Raw genomic sequence first — 16,314 nt, 5'->3', positions numbered from 1 at the left:
AAAATCAAATCTCACAGTTTGTGTTTGTCCGCTACTTGGTGCAGCACTGGTTCACAGACTTGGCTTGGACACTTGGCTGAGGACCTAACCCTACAGCTGTACCAGTGGGGAGTTTTATTGAGGACCTGGAGGGAGACCGATATAGAGATCCAGAGCCCTGGATTGAGTGCGTTCCCTGTGTGTTCTTAATGGAAATTGTGCTTGATGCAAAGAGGTCTGCATCTGGAAATAACGGTATGTATTGATTTGTATTCCAAGTGCATGTCCCTGTCCAGTGTCAGTGGTGAGAATTTAGGCTCCTTGATTACTAGGCCAGAGAGGGGTTGTCACATATGTTTACACACACACACACACACACACACACACACACACACACACACACACACACACACACACACACACACACACAGTTTATATAATCCTTTTAACACATTGTTCAGATCAGAATCTTGCATGCAGACTCATTGATGTTTTAATTGTTTGTTTATGTCCAGGTTCCTTTTGTCCCCTCTCTGCCTGCCTTTGTTGAAAGTATCACTGTCCCCTTTGTTGAAAGTATCACTGTCCAAAAAAAAAAAATGTCCATTGGAATGTGTACTTTTTCATGTTTCATATTACATACCTTTTCCCTTACATCCCTCCAAAAGTTTGCACTTAGACGAATTTACAAAGTGATACAGAAATACAAAATAAGAACAAACTAGAACAAAACACAAGTAGTTAAAAGAATCCAACACCCCCTAAATACAAAAAAGACCCCATAACATGTCCAGTCCTATACATTTGACATAGTGTAAATATTAAGAAGTAAGGTTGGAAATTGGGGAGAAAGAGAGCCACTACAGCCTCTCAAACCATAAGAGTCAGCTCCAATTCTACCTCTCAACTCCACTTTTCCCATGCTTCCTTTGGCCAGGCTGTACATGCTAAAGCTACAATGGTACCTTACATCAGAGTGGCTCAAACACTGCCATCCCCTGGACTTCCCAGTCCTCTTCCTTCCTTTTTTAAGCTCCAGCTTTATTGGTGGATTCATCAACTTTCTCTCAACCTGGGACTTCCTTTACAGGTTCCAATCCCGACTCAAAAGCTCTTCACAGTTGCCTCAAGATAGGGGATGGGTGGCCTCCTTTGGCTCTCTCATGGTTCAGGATCTCTGGACTCCTCATCAGAGAAAATGAGGGCAGTACGTCTTGCTCTTCAGGCTTTTAATTTCCTTTTTCATCCTGGGCCCTTCAAAATTTTTATGGACAATGCCACAGTGTTGTGGCATGTCAACAAGTAATGGGGTACACGGTCCTGTCTTCTTTGCAGGTCTGAGATCTGGCTGTCCACTATCAAGTGATTCTTCAGGTAGTTTACATTCCCTCAGAACACAATCTAGTGGCAGAGAATTTGAGCAGGTCCAGCACACAGGCTCAAGAATGGATGCATCACAGAGATGTGTTTCTGGACATAGTCCATCAGTGTGGGTATTCCCCAGGTAGATCTTTTTGCCTCCCCTGTGAACAGACAACTTCCTCTATTCTGTTCCAGAGTCCCAAGGCCTCTGGCTTGGAAAGTGGATGCCCTGTCTTTTCCCTGGAAGGAGATGTTTCTGTATACCTTTACTTCCATTACCCTGCTTCTGAGGGTCTTGCACAAGATCAGGCAGGACTCAGCCATAATCTTATTAGTGACTCCCTTTTGGCCAAGACGGCATTGGTTCCCCCTTATTTCTCACTTGACTAGGGCAATCACCACAAGTTATCTCACCAAATGGATCTGGTCACACAAAACAAGGGATCTCTTCTCCACCCTCACTTGTCCACTCTTCAGGTGACGTTGTGGATGATAGGGTTTTGATCCCTTTTAGGAACATTTTTTCCCGAGGATGTGCTCTGGGTTCTGCAGGAGGCCAGGAAGGCACTACCAGGAAACAATTTTGTCCAAATGGAAGAGAGTTTCTGTTTAGTGCCTCTGTCACCATTGTCACCATCAGGATTCACTATCTGTGGAGTTTCCTCTGGATGTCCTTCAAGGATGCATCTACAGTCCTTACAAATGGATTGTCCTGTCGTCAGGCAGCCCTTCGGTCGGCCGGATTCCAAAGTCTGGGTCTGGCCTCGGCTGGTGTCGCACTTCACCCGACGTCATAGCTGCAGTTATTCGGGTATAAAGGCATCAGCCGACGCCATTTTCCTCAGTCTTTCTTGCCGCGTGGCGCCCGAAGCAGAAGCTGTTCGCAAGTGCCGGTCGGTCAGAACCAGAGATTACTACTACCGAATACTTCTACTACTACCGAAGACTTCTAAAAAGCTAAGTACCCCATTGCGGACCCTTTTCTTGCCTCAGCCGATGTCAGAAAAAGTGAATAACTGTTTAAATTGTGGGAAACAAATACCTCATAAAGATTTCCACTCTTACTGCTTACCTTGCTTAGGCCCAGACCACGACGTAGCAGCTTGTCTAGCCTGTGCTTCTTTCAACCGACGAACGCTTAGACGTCGGTCTCAATTTGCTGAAGAGTTTTTCGGCTCCACTTTTGCTTACATTATGCCGTCGGATACTCCGACTACGCAAATTTCTAAAAAAAACGCAAGGAAAAGGACCGACACTCGTGGTCCGCGGTTTCGGCCGAAACCGCGGTTAAGCCAACCGCGAGTGTCTCAGTTTTGGCTGAAACCGAGTCCACGGTTCTTCCTTCGGCCGAAAGCTTGCCACTTACCGAGGCCTCATCCAGCTTGGCTGAATCTGCTACTGAAATCCCACCTGCTCCTGCAGGTTCACAGGATTTATCAGATACTATCCCTTTGGATATTTCTACCCCTGCACGTGGAGCTGCTAGGCCTCCTGCATCCATGTCGATTAAGGCCTTTGCCACGGCTAAAGCAGCAAAAACTACCAAAACTGTGCCTGCTAAGACCCCCTCTCACAGGCCCAGTTCTAGTTCACAAATGCTTAGTCTAGCAGAGGATCTCATTTCTTTGATCCGGGGATCCCAACCACATCCAGCCAGGGCCTCTCACCCACCTCCAGAGAAGAGGACTAGAGTAGAGCCCCCTGAACCAGTTTCTTCAGATGGCTCCTCTGATGAATCAGATAATTCAGACCCTCCAGAGGCCCCTTTTTCTCCTTATGAGGACTCTGATGCAGAAGAGTCCATTTCTTCTGCCTCTCCGCCTGAGGAATTTTCTTTTGGGGAAACCTTGCATGCTATGAGGGAACAATTTCAATGGCAGGGCCAGGATTTTTCAGACTCTAGGAAAAGGCTTAGAACCTTTTTGCATTTGCCACAGCATAGGCCTTTAGCCATTCCTCCAGTACTTACTGTTGTGGATGATGCTTTTAATGATGCTTGTACTGCTCCTGATTCTCTTCCTCCGGCCCCTGCTAAGCCCGACAGGTACTACAGGGTTCCGGACACACATTATCATTTGTATAAGGCCCCTTTTGCAGATCCCGAAACTATCTCCCAGGGACTCAAGGCTGTAGCAGCTACCTCTACCAAAAACCCCCTCCCCTCTGAAAGGGAATCTAGGTCCTTAGAGAGATGGGGTAAACAAGTTTACACTTCTGCTACTCTTTCAGCTAGGGCCTTGAATTGTCAATTCCACATGATCCAGTATCAAGAATTTATGTTAGACCAGTTAACTAAAAAGCTGTCCTCGGATGAACCATTAGACAAAAAATCTGTTCAGGAAATGGTACATAACATTCAGCAGGTCAGTAACCACTCCTTAAAATGCGGCTATGATGCACTGGAGGCTTCCTTTAGATCAGCCATGACTGGCACAGTGATCAGAAGACATGCATGGTTAAAAGAGCAGGCCTTACCAGATCATGTTAAATCAAAACTGCTGGATGCTCCCATGGACAAGGTCAATTTGTTTGGCTCTCCTGCACAACAGGTGCTGAAGAAGATGGAAGAGAAGGCAAAATCTGTCCAAACAGTCAAAGATTTCTTACAGGTCCAACCTCCAAGGTTTAGCAGGAATTGGCCCTCCAAGAATTGGTCCTTTCCAGACACCTCCAAAGCTCAGAGAGGCAGGAATAGGTGCTCAAGAGGCAGGGGTCAATCCAGAGGTGCCTACAGGGGACGTCAGTGGCAGGCTAACAACCAGCGAGGTACAGCCACTGATACAGCCACCACCACGACTACAGGACAATCACAGTGACTTGGCTCTAGCACCGCCTACCAGGGAACAACTAGAAGCACCCTTAGGCGGAAAGCTAGCCTTATTTTCAGTAAACTGGCATTACATCACAGGAGACAAGTGGATTTTGCAGACTATAGACCAAGGTTACAGGTTTCACTTCCATACTCTACCAAGGAAGAGAGGAATGCCAAACCTACCTCCAAATCAAAAGGCAGAAGCTCTAAAGCAAATAACTCACTTACTAAGGATGAGAGCTGTAGAAAAGGTACCATCTATGGAGCAAGGACAAGGATTTTACTCCAGACTCTTCCTGGTACCAAGAAAAGAAAAACAATGGAGACCTATTCTCGACCTGTCCGCTTTAAACACATACCTCATTGTCCCAAAATTCAAAATGCTGACCCTACAGCAGCTTCTTCCCATGTTGGGCAAGGAGTCTTGGCTGGTAACTCTAGATCTCAAGGAGGCATACCTGCACGTCCCCATACGACCAAATTGCAGAAGATACCTCAGATTTCTTGCAGGATCAGAGCATTATCAATTCTCAGCATTGCCCTTTGGCTTATCTACTGCACCCAGAGTGTTCACGAAATGTCTGGCATCAGTAATTGCACATTGCAGGCTTCAGGGAATTCAAATCTACCCTTACCTGGACGACTGCCTGTTACAAGCGGACAACAAAAACAAACTAGCAGAAGACTTAAAAAGGGTCATTCATCTACTGTAAGCCCTGGGATACACAGTCAATATAAAAATGTCAAGGCTGATACCATCCCAAAGGATAACCTTTTTGGGTGCAGAGCTGAACACATCACAACAAATGGCATTTCTAACAGTAGAAAAACAGGAGCAACTACCTCTCTACTTCTTGGCATTAACAAAACAGAACCAGCTAACAGCAAGAAAAGTCCTGCAAGCATTGGGTTTCATGGCATCCTGCATAATTTTAGTTCCACATGCCGGACTGCATATGAGAAAGTTACAGTGGTACCTAAGGAATTTATGGTCTCAGCACAAGCACAGTCTAGAAACCCAAATTCCAATAATCCCATGCCTGAAGCAAGAATTCAAATGGTGGGCTCAGGCCTGTCAATCAAACAAAGGACTGCCCTTCCACAGCACTCAACCAAGCCAGACCATCACAACGGACGCCTCAGACCTCGGTTGGGGGGCGCACATGCTGGACAAGTGCATACAAGGCTTATGGACTCAAGACCAGCTGCACCTACACATAAATCAAAAGGAAATGCTGGCAGTAAAACTGGCAATTCAGACATTCAGACCATTTCTTCGACAAGGTCAACTGTTGATAAGGACAGACAACACCACAGTTATGTGGTACATCAACAAACAGGGAGGCACACATTCGTACCCTCTATGCCGGATGACAATGGATCTCTGGAATGTGGCCCTGAGCCTCAACATTCAGTTACAAGCAATTTTTGTGCCAGGAAAAGAAAACATGCTAGCAGACATACTAAGCAGAACTACCACGGATGCCCACGAATGGATGCTGCATCCGGGCATATTCAAAACCATTATAAGAAAATGGGGACTACCAGAAATAGACTTATTTGCATCCCCACGCAATCACCAACTGAAGAAATTCTGCACAAGGACGTACCACCCACTTGCTTGGAAAGTGGACTCCCTATCTTTCAGTTGGAAAAACCTGACAGCATATGCATTCCCACCACTTCCTTTGATGCACAAGGTGCTTTTGAAGATCAAAGAGGAACGTCCAAGGATCATTCTGATAGCTCCAGACTGGCTAAGACAACATTGGTACCCATTGCTGAGGAGCATGTCTCGGGAACAAATATGGCCTCTACCACTGGTTCCCTTACTGTTAACACAGAACAACTACAACACCCTGCATCCAAACCTGAAAACACTGCAGCTGACTGCCTGGAACATTGCATAAGACCAAATAACCCAAGTTTATCCCAAAGGGTTAAAGACATTATCTTGGAGGCTCGCAGACCCTCAACAAGAAAAAATTATTCAGCAAAATGGAAAAGATATCACATTTGGAGTACTGCAAAAGGAGAAAATGTGTCACTGGTAAACATAGCCAACATCCTGGAATACTTGGCAGAGCTCTTCCACAATGGCCTGTCTTATTCTTCCATTAAGATTCATGCATCAGCTATTTCAGCAGAATACAACTTGGATCCTCCAGTCTTCTCACATCCTCTGCTCAGGCAGTTTCTGAGAGGAATTAAAAATGTAAAACCACCTAGGAAGCCACCATTGCCAGCATGGGACTTGAACTTTGTGCTAGAAAAGTTGACACTCCCTCCTTTCGAACCAGCAGCAACAGCAGAATTACAATACTTATCATGGAAAACTGCTTTCCTGCTTGCAATCACTTCAGCAAGAAGGGTATCTGAGCTACAGGCATTAATGGCAGTACAGCCCTTCCTGATCTTCCATCAAGATAGAGTTTCCATGAGAACAAATCCTACTTTTATGCCAAAGGTGGTCTCCAGGGTATCTTTAAACCAAGCTATCCACCTACCTACATTCTTCCCCAACCCACAGAACAGGGGAGAAAGACTGTTGCATACCTTGGATGTACATAGACAATTATGTTACTACCTGGACAGGACCAAGGGCAATAGAAAAACTGACCAGCTACTGGTAGCATATGCAACAGGAATGGAAGGAAAAGCAATTTCAAAACAGACAGTCTCTAAGTGGATAGGAAATTGCATTAGATTTTGTTACTCCTACCATGGGAAGAAAACTCCGGAAAACATCAGGCCTCACTCTACAAGGGCTACAGCCACTACCACAGCCTTTCTACGAGGAGTGGCTACCAAAGACATTTTAGAGGCTGCTACTTGGAGCTCCGTGCATACATTTGCCAAGCATTATAATTTACCTTTATACTCCAGATCCCGAGCAGGTTTTGCCACTGCTGTTTTGCAAGGGATCTTAACTACACCATAATCTTATTTCTCCTCCTCCCCCAGTTTGGCTATGGTATTCTACCCATTTGTAAGGACTGCAGATGCATCCTTGAAGGACATAGTACAGTTTTGTACCTACCATAAATGTAGATGTCCGATAGGCATGCATCTGCAGTCAGGATTACCCACCCTCCTTCCCCTCTGTGGTACTCCTAGGGTATTTGCCCATCTTGTAGCTAGCTGGGGGAATCTATTATGGTGTATTTGTTTGTATATATGTACATACATGCTTGTTTTTTGTTTGCTCTCTACTATTTGGAATCATTTGCATTTATCCAAATTTAGCCTTTCTAGAGGGCACCTGGCATCTGGGGCAAGAAACACTGAGGAAAATGGCGTCGGCTGATGCCTTTATACCCGAATAACTGCAGCTATGACGTCGGGTGAAGTGCGACACCAGCCGAGGCCAGACCCAGACTTTGGAATCCGGCCAACCGAAGGGCTGCCTGACGACAGGCAACCCATTTGTAAGGACTGCAGATGCATGCCTGTCGGACATCTACATTTATGGTAGGTACAAAACTGTACTTTCTCTCTTATGGGTTGGCAGTTAAAAGCACACTTGTCAGCAATTTCTGCTTATCTGCCCCTGACTCATCTTTTGTGCTCCAGATTCAAGGTCAAGCGATTTCTCAAAGCTGCCCTTCACATTAGGCCTTCCAGAAAGCTTATTCCACATTCCTGGGACCTTAAATTTGTTCTTGATAAATTGACTCAGGTTCCTTTTGAACCTGATGCTTCAGCTTCCCTAAAGACTGTCCTTCTCTTCACTGTCACTTTGGCCAAGAGGGTGTCTGAACATCAGACCCTCATGTCTGTTCTCCTTTCTTAGTTTTTCAGAGAGACAGGGTGGTCAGTGAGTTGTCTCTTAATCAGTCTATTCATTTTCCTTTCTTTTTTCTTGTCTACTGTCTGCCAGTTAGACGATTCTTCACACTTTGGATTTACATAGACAGTGCAGATATTATTTTCTTAAAACCAAAGTTATTCACAGATCTGATCAGCTTTTTGTTTTCTTTCATCCCAGGTCTTTGGTTAAATCATCTCTTCCTGGTTTTTCTAAGACCTTTTCTTTTTTTAATTCTTTTCATGGTAAATGTCTTTCCTAAACTGTAATGGGCCATTCTATCAGAGCTTTTGCCTCCTTTGGTGCTATTTCAAGGGGCTGGTTACCAGTTCCATCCTTGAGGCTGCTACTTGGTTCTCTGTTCATACTTTCACTAAGCATTACAAGTTCCATGATATTTTCAGAGCCAGGGATGCCTTTGTCAGGTCTGTACTGCATGGATTTCTGTACCATCCTCCTCACAGGCTTCCTCTTGAACTTTTGTACTCTCTCTCTAACGAAAGGAATACTGCAACAGTGAAATGGAAGGACATAACACGGTTGTATAAGATCTTACCATAACAGTAGATGTCACTGTTGCAGTATTCATGCCTACCCCCCCCCCCCTTTGTTTTAGGCTTGTTCTTTCCTGCCCTCCTGGCTGAGGGGCTCCTTTCCTTTTTTCTCTTTCTGTATGCACATGTTTCTACATGTCCCTAGGGGCGTAGTGTTCCTCCTGGGGCTTCTCTAGGTCTGAGTTTGGACATCCGTGTCTCACCTTTATACCCTACAGCATTTGTGTGGAGCTTAGGAGTGATATACAACATCTATATGTACTAAATGGCTGTGGCATACTAACCAGGCATTGGGCTCTCCTTGGCTTGAAATCCTTAACATAAGGAATACTGCAACAAAAACAGCAAACAAGAAGAAATTAGTGGACAGTAAATGAGACCTGATTTAATATAGCTTTGAGCTGTTTTCCTTAATGTTCCCCCACTTTAGATTTGTTTCAGTCTGTTGTATGGTGTCTTATAAGTAGTAAACACTAGTCATGCCTGTATCATATGCTTCCATCTAACTACAGTGTTTTGCTTGCATTTCATGTAGATTTCAGTCTGGGAACAAAACCTTGAGCAATTCCAAATGGACCTCTTCAGGTATCGCTGTTACTTAGCTAGTCTTCAGGGAGGAGAATTGCCAAATCCAAAACGACTTCTTGCATTTGCAAGTCGACCAACCAAAGTTGCAATGGGACGCCTTGGAATTTTCACAGTATCTTCCTTCCATGCACTGGTGAGTTTTCCCTCCATCTCCTGCATTATTATGCATGAGACATTTATTTTGAATGTGTTGATTAATAATAGCTTGTAGAACAATGTAGTGTCACGATTACTCTACAAAATTGAAAAAAAGATTGTTAATCAGCTTTCTGATGTGAAAAAATGCATAACAAGTTTTTGTTAAATATCTGTAAACATTGTTGCACCTCTAGTCTTGTGTTAGAGCACTAACTGAGGTCAGTGGAGACGTGCAGTGGTAGCAATAAGTGACTTGCAGTTTTCAAAGCTATAAAGCACTTAGCACGGTTACATTTTTTCTGTAACTGCTGTAGTACATGGGAGCAAGTAAAGCTTCATGCACTACAAAGAAATGTGATCAGGTTCCCCTATTCATAATCCAACTTTTTATGTGTCTTGACATGGATGTCAAAATTCGCTTCTCAGACTTTGCTGTCTAGGTGAATTTCTTGCCATCCATGCCTCAAACACAAAGCAGGGTGGTTATAATCAAAGAGTCATTCATAATCCATTGTATTCCCAAAGAAGACTTAGAAGACATTATGTAGAGAACAAGATGAGAGAGAGGTACAGTAGCGGTTATAAAAAATGTGAACTTTTTCATGTAAACATAGTTATGGAAACTTATATCAGTAAATGTACAGTAATTTAGAATTGTAGCATTTACAGAGCATAGTTTCTGCTGTTTTATAGGTGCTTAAAAAACATGAGTTCAGGAGCTTCAAAGGAATAATACAGTAAGACATAGGTTCATAGGTAGGTACTAGGCTATCTGCCCGAAGGCATTTATAAGCCTAGCCGGAATGTGTTGGCTTTCCCCGCCCCCTTAGATTAGTTCCCTGTGCCTCTGTCCAGCAGAGCCATTGAAGTGATCCCTGGGGTAAACTTTCTGTTTCCCATCCACTCGTCAAGGTTTCTCTTGAAGAGGGTTAGCGGGGAGCTCTGCCTAATGTAGATTGGAATCTTGTTCCAGAGCATAGGAAGTCTGTGGGACAGGAATCTATCCCTCCAGCACATCCTATTTATTGTTGTGGTGAGGTTTAGATCCCTGGAGCGTGTGGCTCGAGGGGATATGGTTTTCTTTAGGTGGAGCATGTCCATCAATTCTGGCTTGGACATGGCCTAGTATGTCAGGCAGAGATCACCTCTGAGTAGGAGATATGCAACCGAGTACAGCTGGAGTTTCTTCAGTCGAGCTGCATAGGGCATCTGCTTGAGACCAGTAATCCTCTTGGTGAGGTACTTCTGTGGTCTTTCCAGTTGTTGCAGGTGTCTTGTAAGGTACATCCCAAATGGGGCATTGTACTCTATGATAGGTCTGATGAGTAATGCGTAGAGGGGCCCAATGACCTCTTTCTATCTGGATGCAAACCCTTTTGTGATTAGGTGGGCCACATAGAACGATTTTCTAACCACTTTGGCAATGTGATTATCAAAGGAGAGGTTACTATCTGCTTGGGTCCCCAGATCCCTTATTTAGGGGGCTACCATCTATGTGGTAGTTTGTGAGTACTTTGTTTTTCCAAAGGGGATGACTATGCACTTTTTGGCATTTAGCTTGAGGCCATGGTTTTGACACCAGGTATCTGTCTCAGTGAGACCCTTTGGAGGATGTCTGTGTCAGCCGGAGAGTCAGTTATAGCCCCTAGTTTGCAGTCATCTGTGAACTTGGTCAGCCATAGTCCTTCTGTGCTTGCCTGTACCTCTGAGAAGTATATGCCGAACAGGAGGGGTCTTAGGGCTGAGCCCTGGGGAATGCCACTTGTAACCGGTTTAGAGTCAGACCTAGCTCCCGAAACTCTTACCATGTGGGTTCTGTCCATGAGCCAGTTGGCAACCATCTCGTGACATAGGGGTTTATGTTCAGGCTGGTGAGCTTGTCTATAATACCTGAGCGGGGAATGGTATCGAAGGCCTTTGCGAGGTCTAGGTAGGCTGTGTGGACAACCTTTCCCCTCATCTATAGCCTTGGTAACTATGTCAAAGAAGTCCACCAGGTTTAGGAGGCATGATCTGTCCTTAACAAAGCCGAACTGGGTATGGTCCAGTGTTTGGAGGTTTCCAATGTCTCTGTTAATGAGATCCATGATGATGCGCTCCTTAGCTTTGCAGAGCAAGCTAGTCAGGCTTATAGGGCTATAGTTCCCAGGGTCCATTGTGGCTCCACCTTTGTGGAGTGGAATAACTGTTGCTGTGTGCCACTCTGTGGGCACATAGCCCGTGGAGAGGCTGAGGTTAAACAGTGCGTTTAGGTGAGGGGTTAGTTCATCTCTGAGCTCATGTAGGACGCAGCCTGGGACACCGTCCGGTCCCATTGATGCTGTATTTTTGGCTTTGGAGAGGGCTCTTTTAACCTGAGTGCCTGTGATTTCAGGGGTACTACATTCTTATGGTATAGTTATGGGCCCTTTTGGGGGTGAGAGGGGGGTGATGTTTGCACTGAACCTGTCTGCCAGGATGTTGGCTATATCAGTTGATTCAGTATATTTTGTGCCATTCTGCACTAACTCTGAGCAGATCTGAGAATTGCCACTTAGATTCTTGACATAGCTAAAGAATGCCTTGTGGTTATCTTTAGAGTCCATGGCATTTTTTCTTTTGAAGCTAGCCTTGGATGATTTTATGAGGGAACATAGTTTCTTGCTGATACTGATCTGATGTCTTCCCTTCTTGGGATTTTACTCTTTTCTGTACTAGTTTCCTCCTTCTATTGTATAGCTTGTTTATGGCAGGGGTCCACCAGACTGGTTTCCTTTTCTTGGAGGAGTGAGTCTTGGTTTTGTTTGGGATAGCATGATCCATGCTTTCTTGTAGGTGCCCGTAGAGTGCATTAATAAAGGATTTTGCAGCTTGGACAGTGTTATCCTTTAGCATAGGGGCTTTGAAACTTCCCACCTCGATCTTAAATAATGTGAAGTTTGCTTTTGAAAAGTTTTTCACGGTGGTTTCTTTGATCGAGGGTGGTGGCAGAATGTGGATATCCAGAGTGATTAGTTTATGGTCAAATCTTACCAGCAAGAGGTTGACCTCCGGTGTGGAACACCGGTTGCCCATGTTGGTGATGACCAGATCCAATATGTTGTCACCTCTGGTGGGGGGTGCTGACCAGTTGATCCAGGGTGTTTGAGTTTATAAATTCTAGGAAATGTTGAGCAAGAGAGTTTGTACTTGAGTAGTTCTCCCCGTTAATGTTTGGGTAATTGAAATCACCCAATATCAGGGTGTTTGGTAGGACCTTTATGTTTCCCATTGTTTCCAGGAATGCGGAGTGGGGGTCCTGGGACATGGTGGCTGATCTGTAGCAAGCTATAATTTGAATAGCAGTTTTGCCCGTTGTTAGTTGCTCGTGGATGATCTCTGAAGCATCGTGCTGTGCCACTAACCTGGAGGTGTGGGTATCCTTGATGAATATGGATACTCCCCCGCCTTTTGTATTTTGGTTTGGGTTTTGTGGCCGAAATGTATGGTATGAGTTGTAGCTGGTAGTTCTGGGGTGCTCTCTGGTGCCTTAAACCAGGTTTCTGTTACTGCACATGTATCAATTTTCTCCATACTGAGGAGTGCCTTGAGTGCGTGCATTTTGAGGTTTAGACTTCTGGCATTGAGTAGCATTACCCTCAGTTTTTTGTTACTTGTGCTATTTTCGGCGGTGGGTTTGTCTTTTGAGCCTTGTCTAAAAAAGGCACTATGGGGGTGGCAAGAGCCTTGGTCAGTATTTGAAAGCCTAAGGGTGACAGTCGTGGCTTGTTGAGCATGTCGTCCCAGGCTGATAGACACTGGATCCCCTTTGAATGACACCAGAAGCTTAGCCAATTGTTGAAGTTGATCATTTTGTCTCTATACCGTGGTATCACTCTTGGTGAGGGCAGGATGCTACTCACAGTCAGGGTCATACCGGCCTGGGCTACATGATCAGAGAGCTCCTCCGTGTCTATTTTCATGTAGTCCAGGGAGGTACGGCTCAGGTCATTCACACCAACATGGACAATGACAGAGTCATACTTGTACTTGTTCTGGAGTGACCTGACTGCTTGTGTTATGTGGCGGATCCTGGCACCTGACAGGCAGCTAACAGTAACCTTCTCCTTGTTCAGCCTAATGAGTGGGACGTCAGTGTGCCTGACTTTAGAGTCAACTATTACTAGTGTGTTGGGTATGTTATTTTGCCTTAAGGGCTGTGATTGTGTGGCACACTGGTTTTGTGAAGTATGTGTTTCATGGTTTGTGTTGGGGGGGTGGAGGTTGCTTGGATGTCTGCTTTGGAGGTCTCTGTTGCTTTTGCAGACTTTTATTTAGAGCCTCTGAGTATGTTTTCATGTATTTGTGTGTTTTTTGCCGGTGCTGGTTTCATAGGTCTATGAGACTGGTGGTGTGATGCAAGTAATTCCCTTCTCCTCTTGACTGCCTTGTCCAGTCTTGGGTTGAGAGAGCTTAGCCTCCAGTTTGGCTATATAATTGCATCTCTCGCATGTATTAGTGTTTGGTGGAAGGAGGAGAGGGTTGTCTGTGTACATGAGGCAATTGTAGCATTGCCTCAAAATGCCCAGATTCACCAGTTGGATCGGAGAGTACACCTGAAACTGCCCTTTGGACATGCATGGATAGGTACAGTGAACTGTTTTACTGATTGCCAGGTAAGGTCGAATAGAGAGCCTTGTCCTTCTCTACAGTATAGGGGGATCTAGTGCTAAGGTTTATTAGTGCTTGCTAAGAGTTTTGAGCAAGTGCCAGGATGAGAAGTGAATGGTTTGAGTGCTTAAGTTGAAAGCTTGTCTAGTTCCAAGGGAAAAATTGAAGAGTAGACTTTGTGGAGCCGGGAATAGTTATACCCTAGGTAACCGGTGCTGCCCGGCGTGCAAAACCGTGCAAATGCGGGTTTTTTAGCAGGGAAATGAAAGAGATAGAAATTATCCCAAAATGGCCAATAAACTACTAATTTCTGGCCTGAAACCACTCCTCCAGGGACAGATAGGCTGCTCAAAGCTCCCTCTCTCTCACAGTGAACAGAGAAACTTCCTTCTATCCAAGTAAGGTATGGGCAAACGCAGAAACTTGTAACACAGCCCTTAATTCAGCACTAACCTGAAAACTAGACTATACTAGCTTAAAAAGGTGGGAAACAAGTATATTTTTTTTGTTTTTTTTTTCAGAAAATAAAGCAGATACAATAAAAAAAAACACTTTAAATGCACAGAAATGGCTATCACACTTGAGTGTGTAGCCTACAACAGTTAAACAGGTAATTTAAACACAAAAACATTTTTTTAAAGTGCAGGCAGTAAAATAATTACAATATGTAGCTGAAACAAGCTTTTTAAATCACAGAAACTCTAGAAAATCTGTGTTTTAGGCGGAATTAGCTAAAGGCAGCAAGAAAATGCAGAAAAATGATACTTAATCACTCCAAAGTCTCTTTTGTCTCTCTGCTGGTGCAGAACTCTGCAGGGCACCAGGCAGGAGCTTGCTGAGCTGAATGGGACGGGAATGTTAAACAAGACTATAACTGGTGTGGTCTAGCACTGAATGATATGTGGAAGTGGGGGATTACTCAAGAAAGGTGTGCCCTGGAGTGGCAGATGGGAGGTAAAGCAAGACCAGATAAGGCAGTACAAACAGAAGTTAGGCGAATCAGATAATGAATACAGAAGAAAGGGAGGGAGATGCTGTGGGTTAAGGCGTTCCAAAACTCTTTTTTTTTTTTTTAATTTCTCCAAATCATTTGGGCTTGTAATACCATGATGAGAATGGACCCCATTCCTAAGTCAAAGTGGGTGGTGCAGGGGTGCCTTCTGTGCGGAGTCTGCATGTCCTCCCTGTGTTTGTGTGGGTTTCCACCGGGTACTCCGGTTTCCTCCCACATTCTAAAGATATGCATCTGGAGCATTTTTCCCTGGGCCTCCACTGAAAATAGGCTCTGTCCTAGTCGGACTTTCCTGGTCAACAAATGTTAAATAAAGTTTGACTAAAGTTCATGAATTTAGTATTGTTTCAGTCTTTGATGTCACCCCAGAAGTGCTCTTCACAGTACCCGCAATGTGTCCAGTAATGACTCCTCCTATAATTCGTACAGAGTTACATGTATCGGTAGCATATCTAAGTACAATTGTAGATTCTTTTTTATAAGACTCGTTGCTCCTACTACTACTGGAACTGTCTGGGTATCTTTCTTCCACATTACCCTCATGTCTGCTGCAAATCCTGGTATTTTATGACTTTGTGTCTCTCTGTACATAAGACACTGTAGTCACTGGGTGTTGCTGCTTCATTAATTAATGCTACTTTTGTCTTCTTTTCATGGACTACTATATCTGGTTTTCTTACATCTATTTTGTGAACTGTTGGTAATTGATAATCCCATGTGATATAAACTTCATCTTTTTGCATGATGCTTTGTGGCTCATGTTTCCAGTGCTTTTCAATATTATAATGTTTGTTCAATCCCCAGTGCAACAATCTTGCCACATTATTATGCCTTTTGGTATAAAGGAAGGGAGAGGCTGAGGGTTGAGGCATTCCAAACCTCTGCAGTGAGGTAAATTTGATGAGAGCTAAATTGTGATATTCAAGGAATGGGTAAGACTGAGAGATGTTTCCAAATAGCAAGAATAAGTAGAGAATTGAAGATCAGTTCAGAATTAGCAGAAAGGGCAGAATGTGGACTTCTATATCATAAGTTAGAATTTAGAGGCCACTAAAGAATTCCAATGGTAAAATCATAAGCAAGGAAAATGACATCAGCAGACACCTCCGTTGTGCCTGAGAAGGGGAAGGAGGTGTACTGTTGCATTGACTATTTAAAGTCTGAAGGTGGAGAAGTAGCTTGGAATGAGTTCAACTAAGGGGAAATTAAATTCAAATAACTTGGCCAAATAACTTGGCGTAAAAGCTCACTGAGTTTTGGTTGATGTTTTACTGATCAGGAGCTAATTCACAGCTACTGGAAAACATGTGTCTATAAATTTTAGAGTAAAGTGGGTTTTTCTTATGGGGTGCCAGAGTCAGAGTGTTGAAGAGATTGATCATGTGACAGACAGTGATAGCACTGCATGGCATGTGATGTCAGCTTGTAGCAT

At 44.2% G+C, this 16,314-nt stretch overlaps 1 protein-coding gene across 4 annotated transcripts in view; it reads left to right on the top strand.

Moving 5' to 3' along the window:
* TIAM1 (TIAM Rac1 associated GEF 1) overlaps positions 1–16,314 on the top strand; it is a 2,502,716-nt gene that overhangs the window by 783,707 nt on the left and 1,702,695 nt on the right. For all 4 annotated transcript variants that reach the window (XM_044071404.1, XM_044071407.1, XM_044071408.1 and 1 more), the window contains one exon: positions 9,051–9,236. In XM_044071404.1, the coding sequence (XP_043927339.1) occupies positions 9,051–9,236 (186 nt within the window). The remainder of the gene's footprint in view (positions 1–9,050; positions 9,237–16,314) is intronic.

Source organism: Protopterus annectens, chromosome 5.part0 (genome assembly GCF_019279795.1).
Source record: "Protopterus annectens isolate FY-2018-M chromosome 5.part0, PAN1.0, whole genome shotgun sequence".
In the NCBI taxonomy this organism is placed as follows: domain Eukaryota; kingdom Metazoa; phylum Chordata; order Ceratodontiformes; family Protopteridae; genus Protopterus; species Protopterus annectens.
The sequence above is the reverse complement of the archived record's forward strand: the minus strand, read 5'-3'. Positions and strand labels throughout refer to the sequence as shown.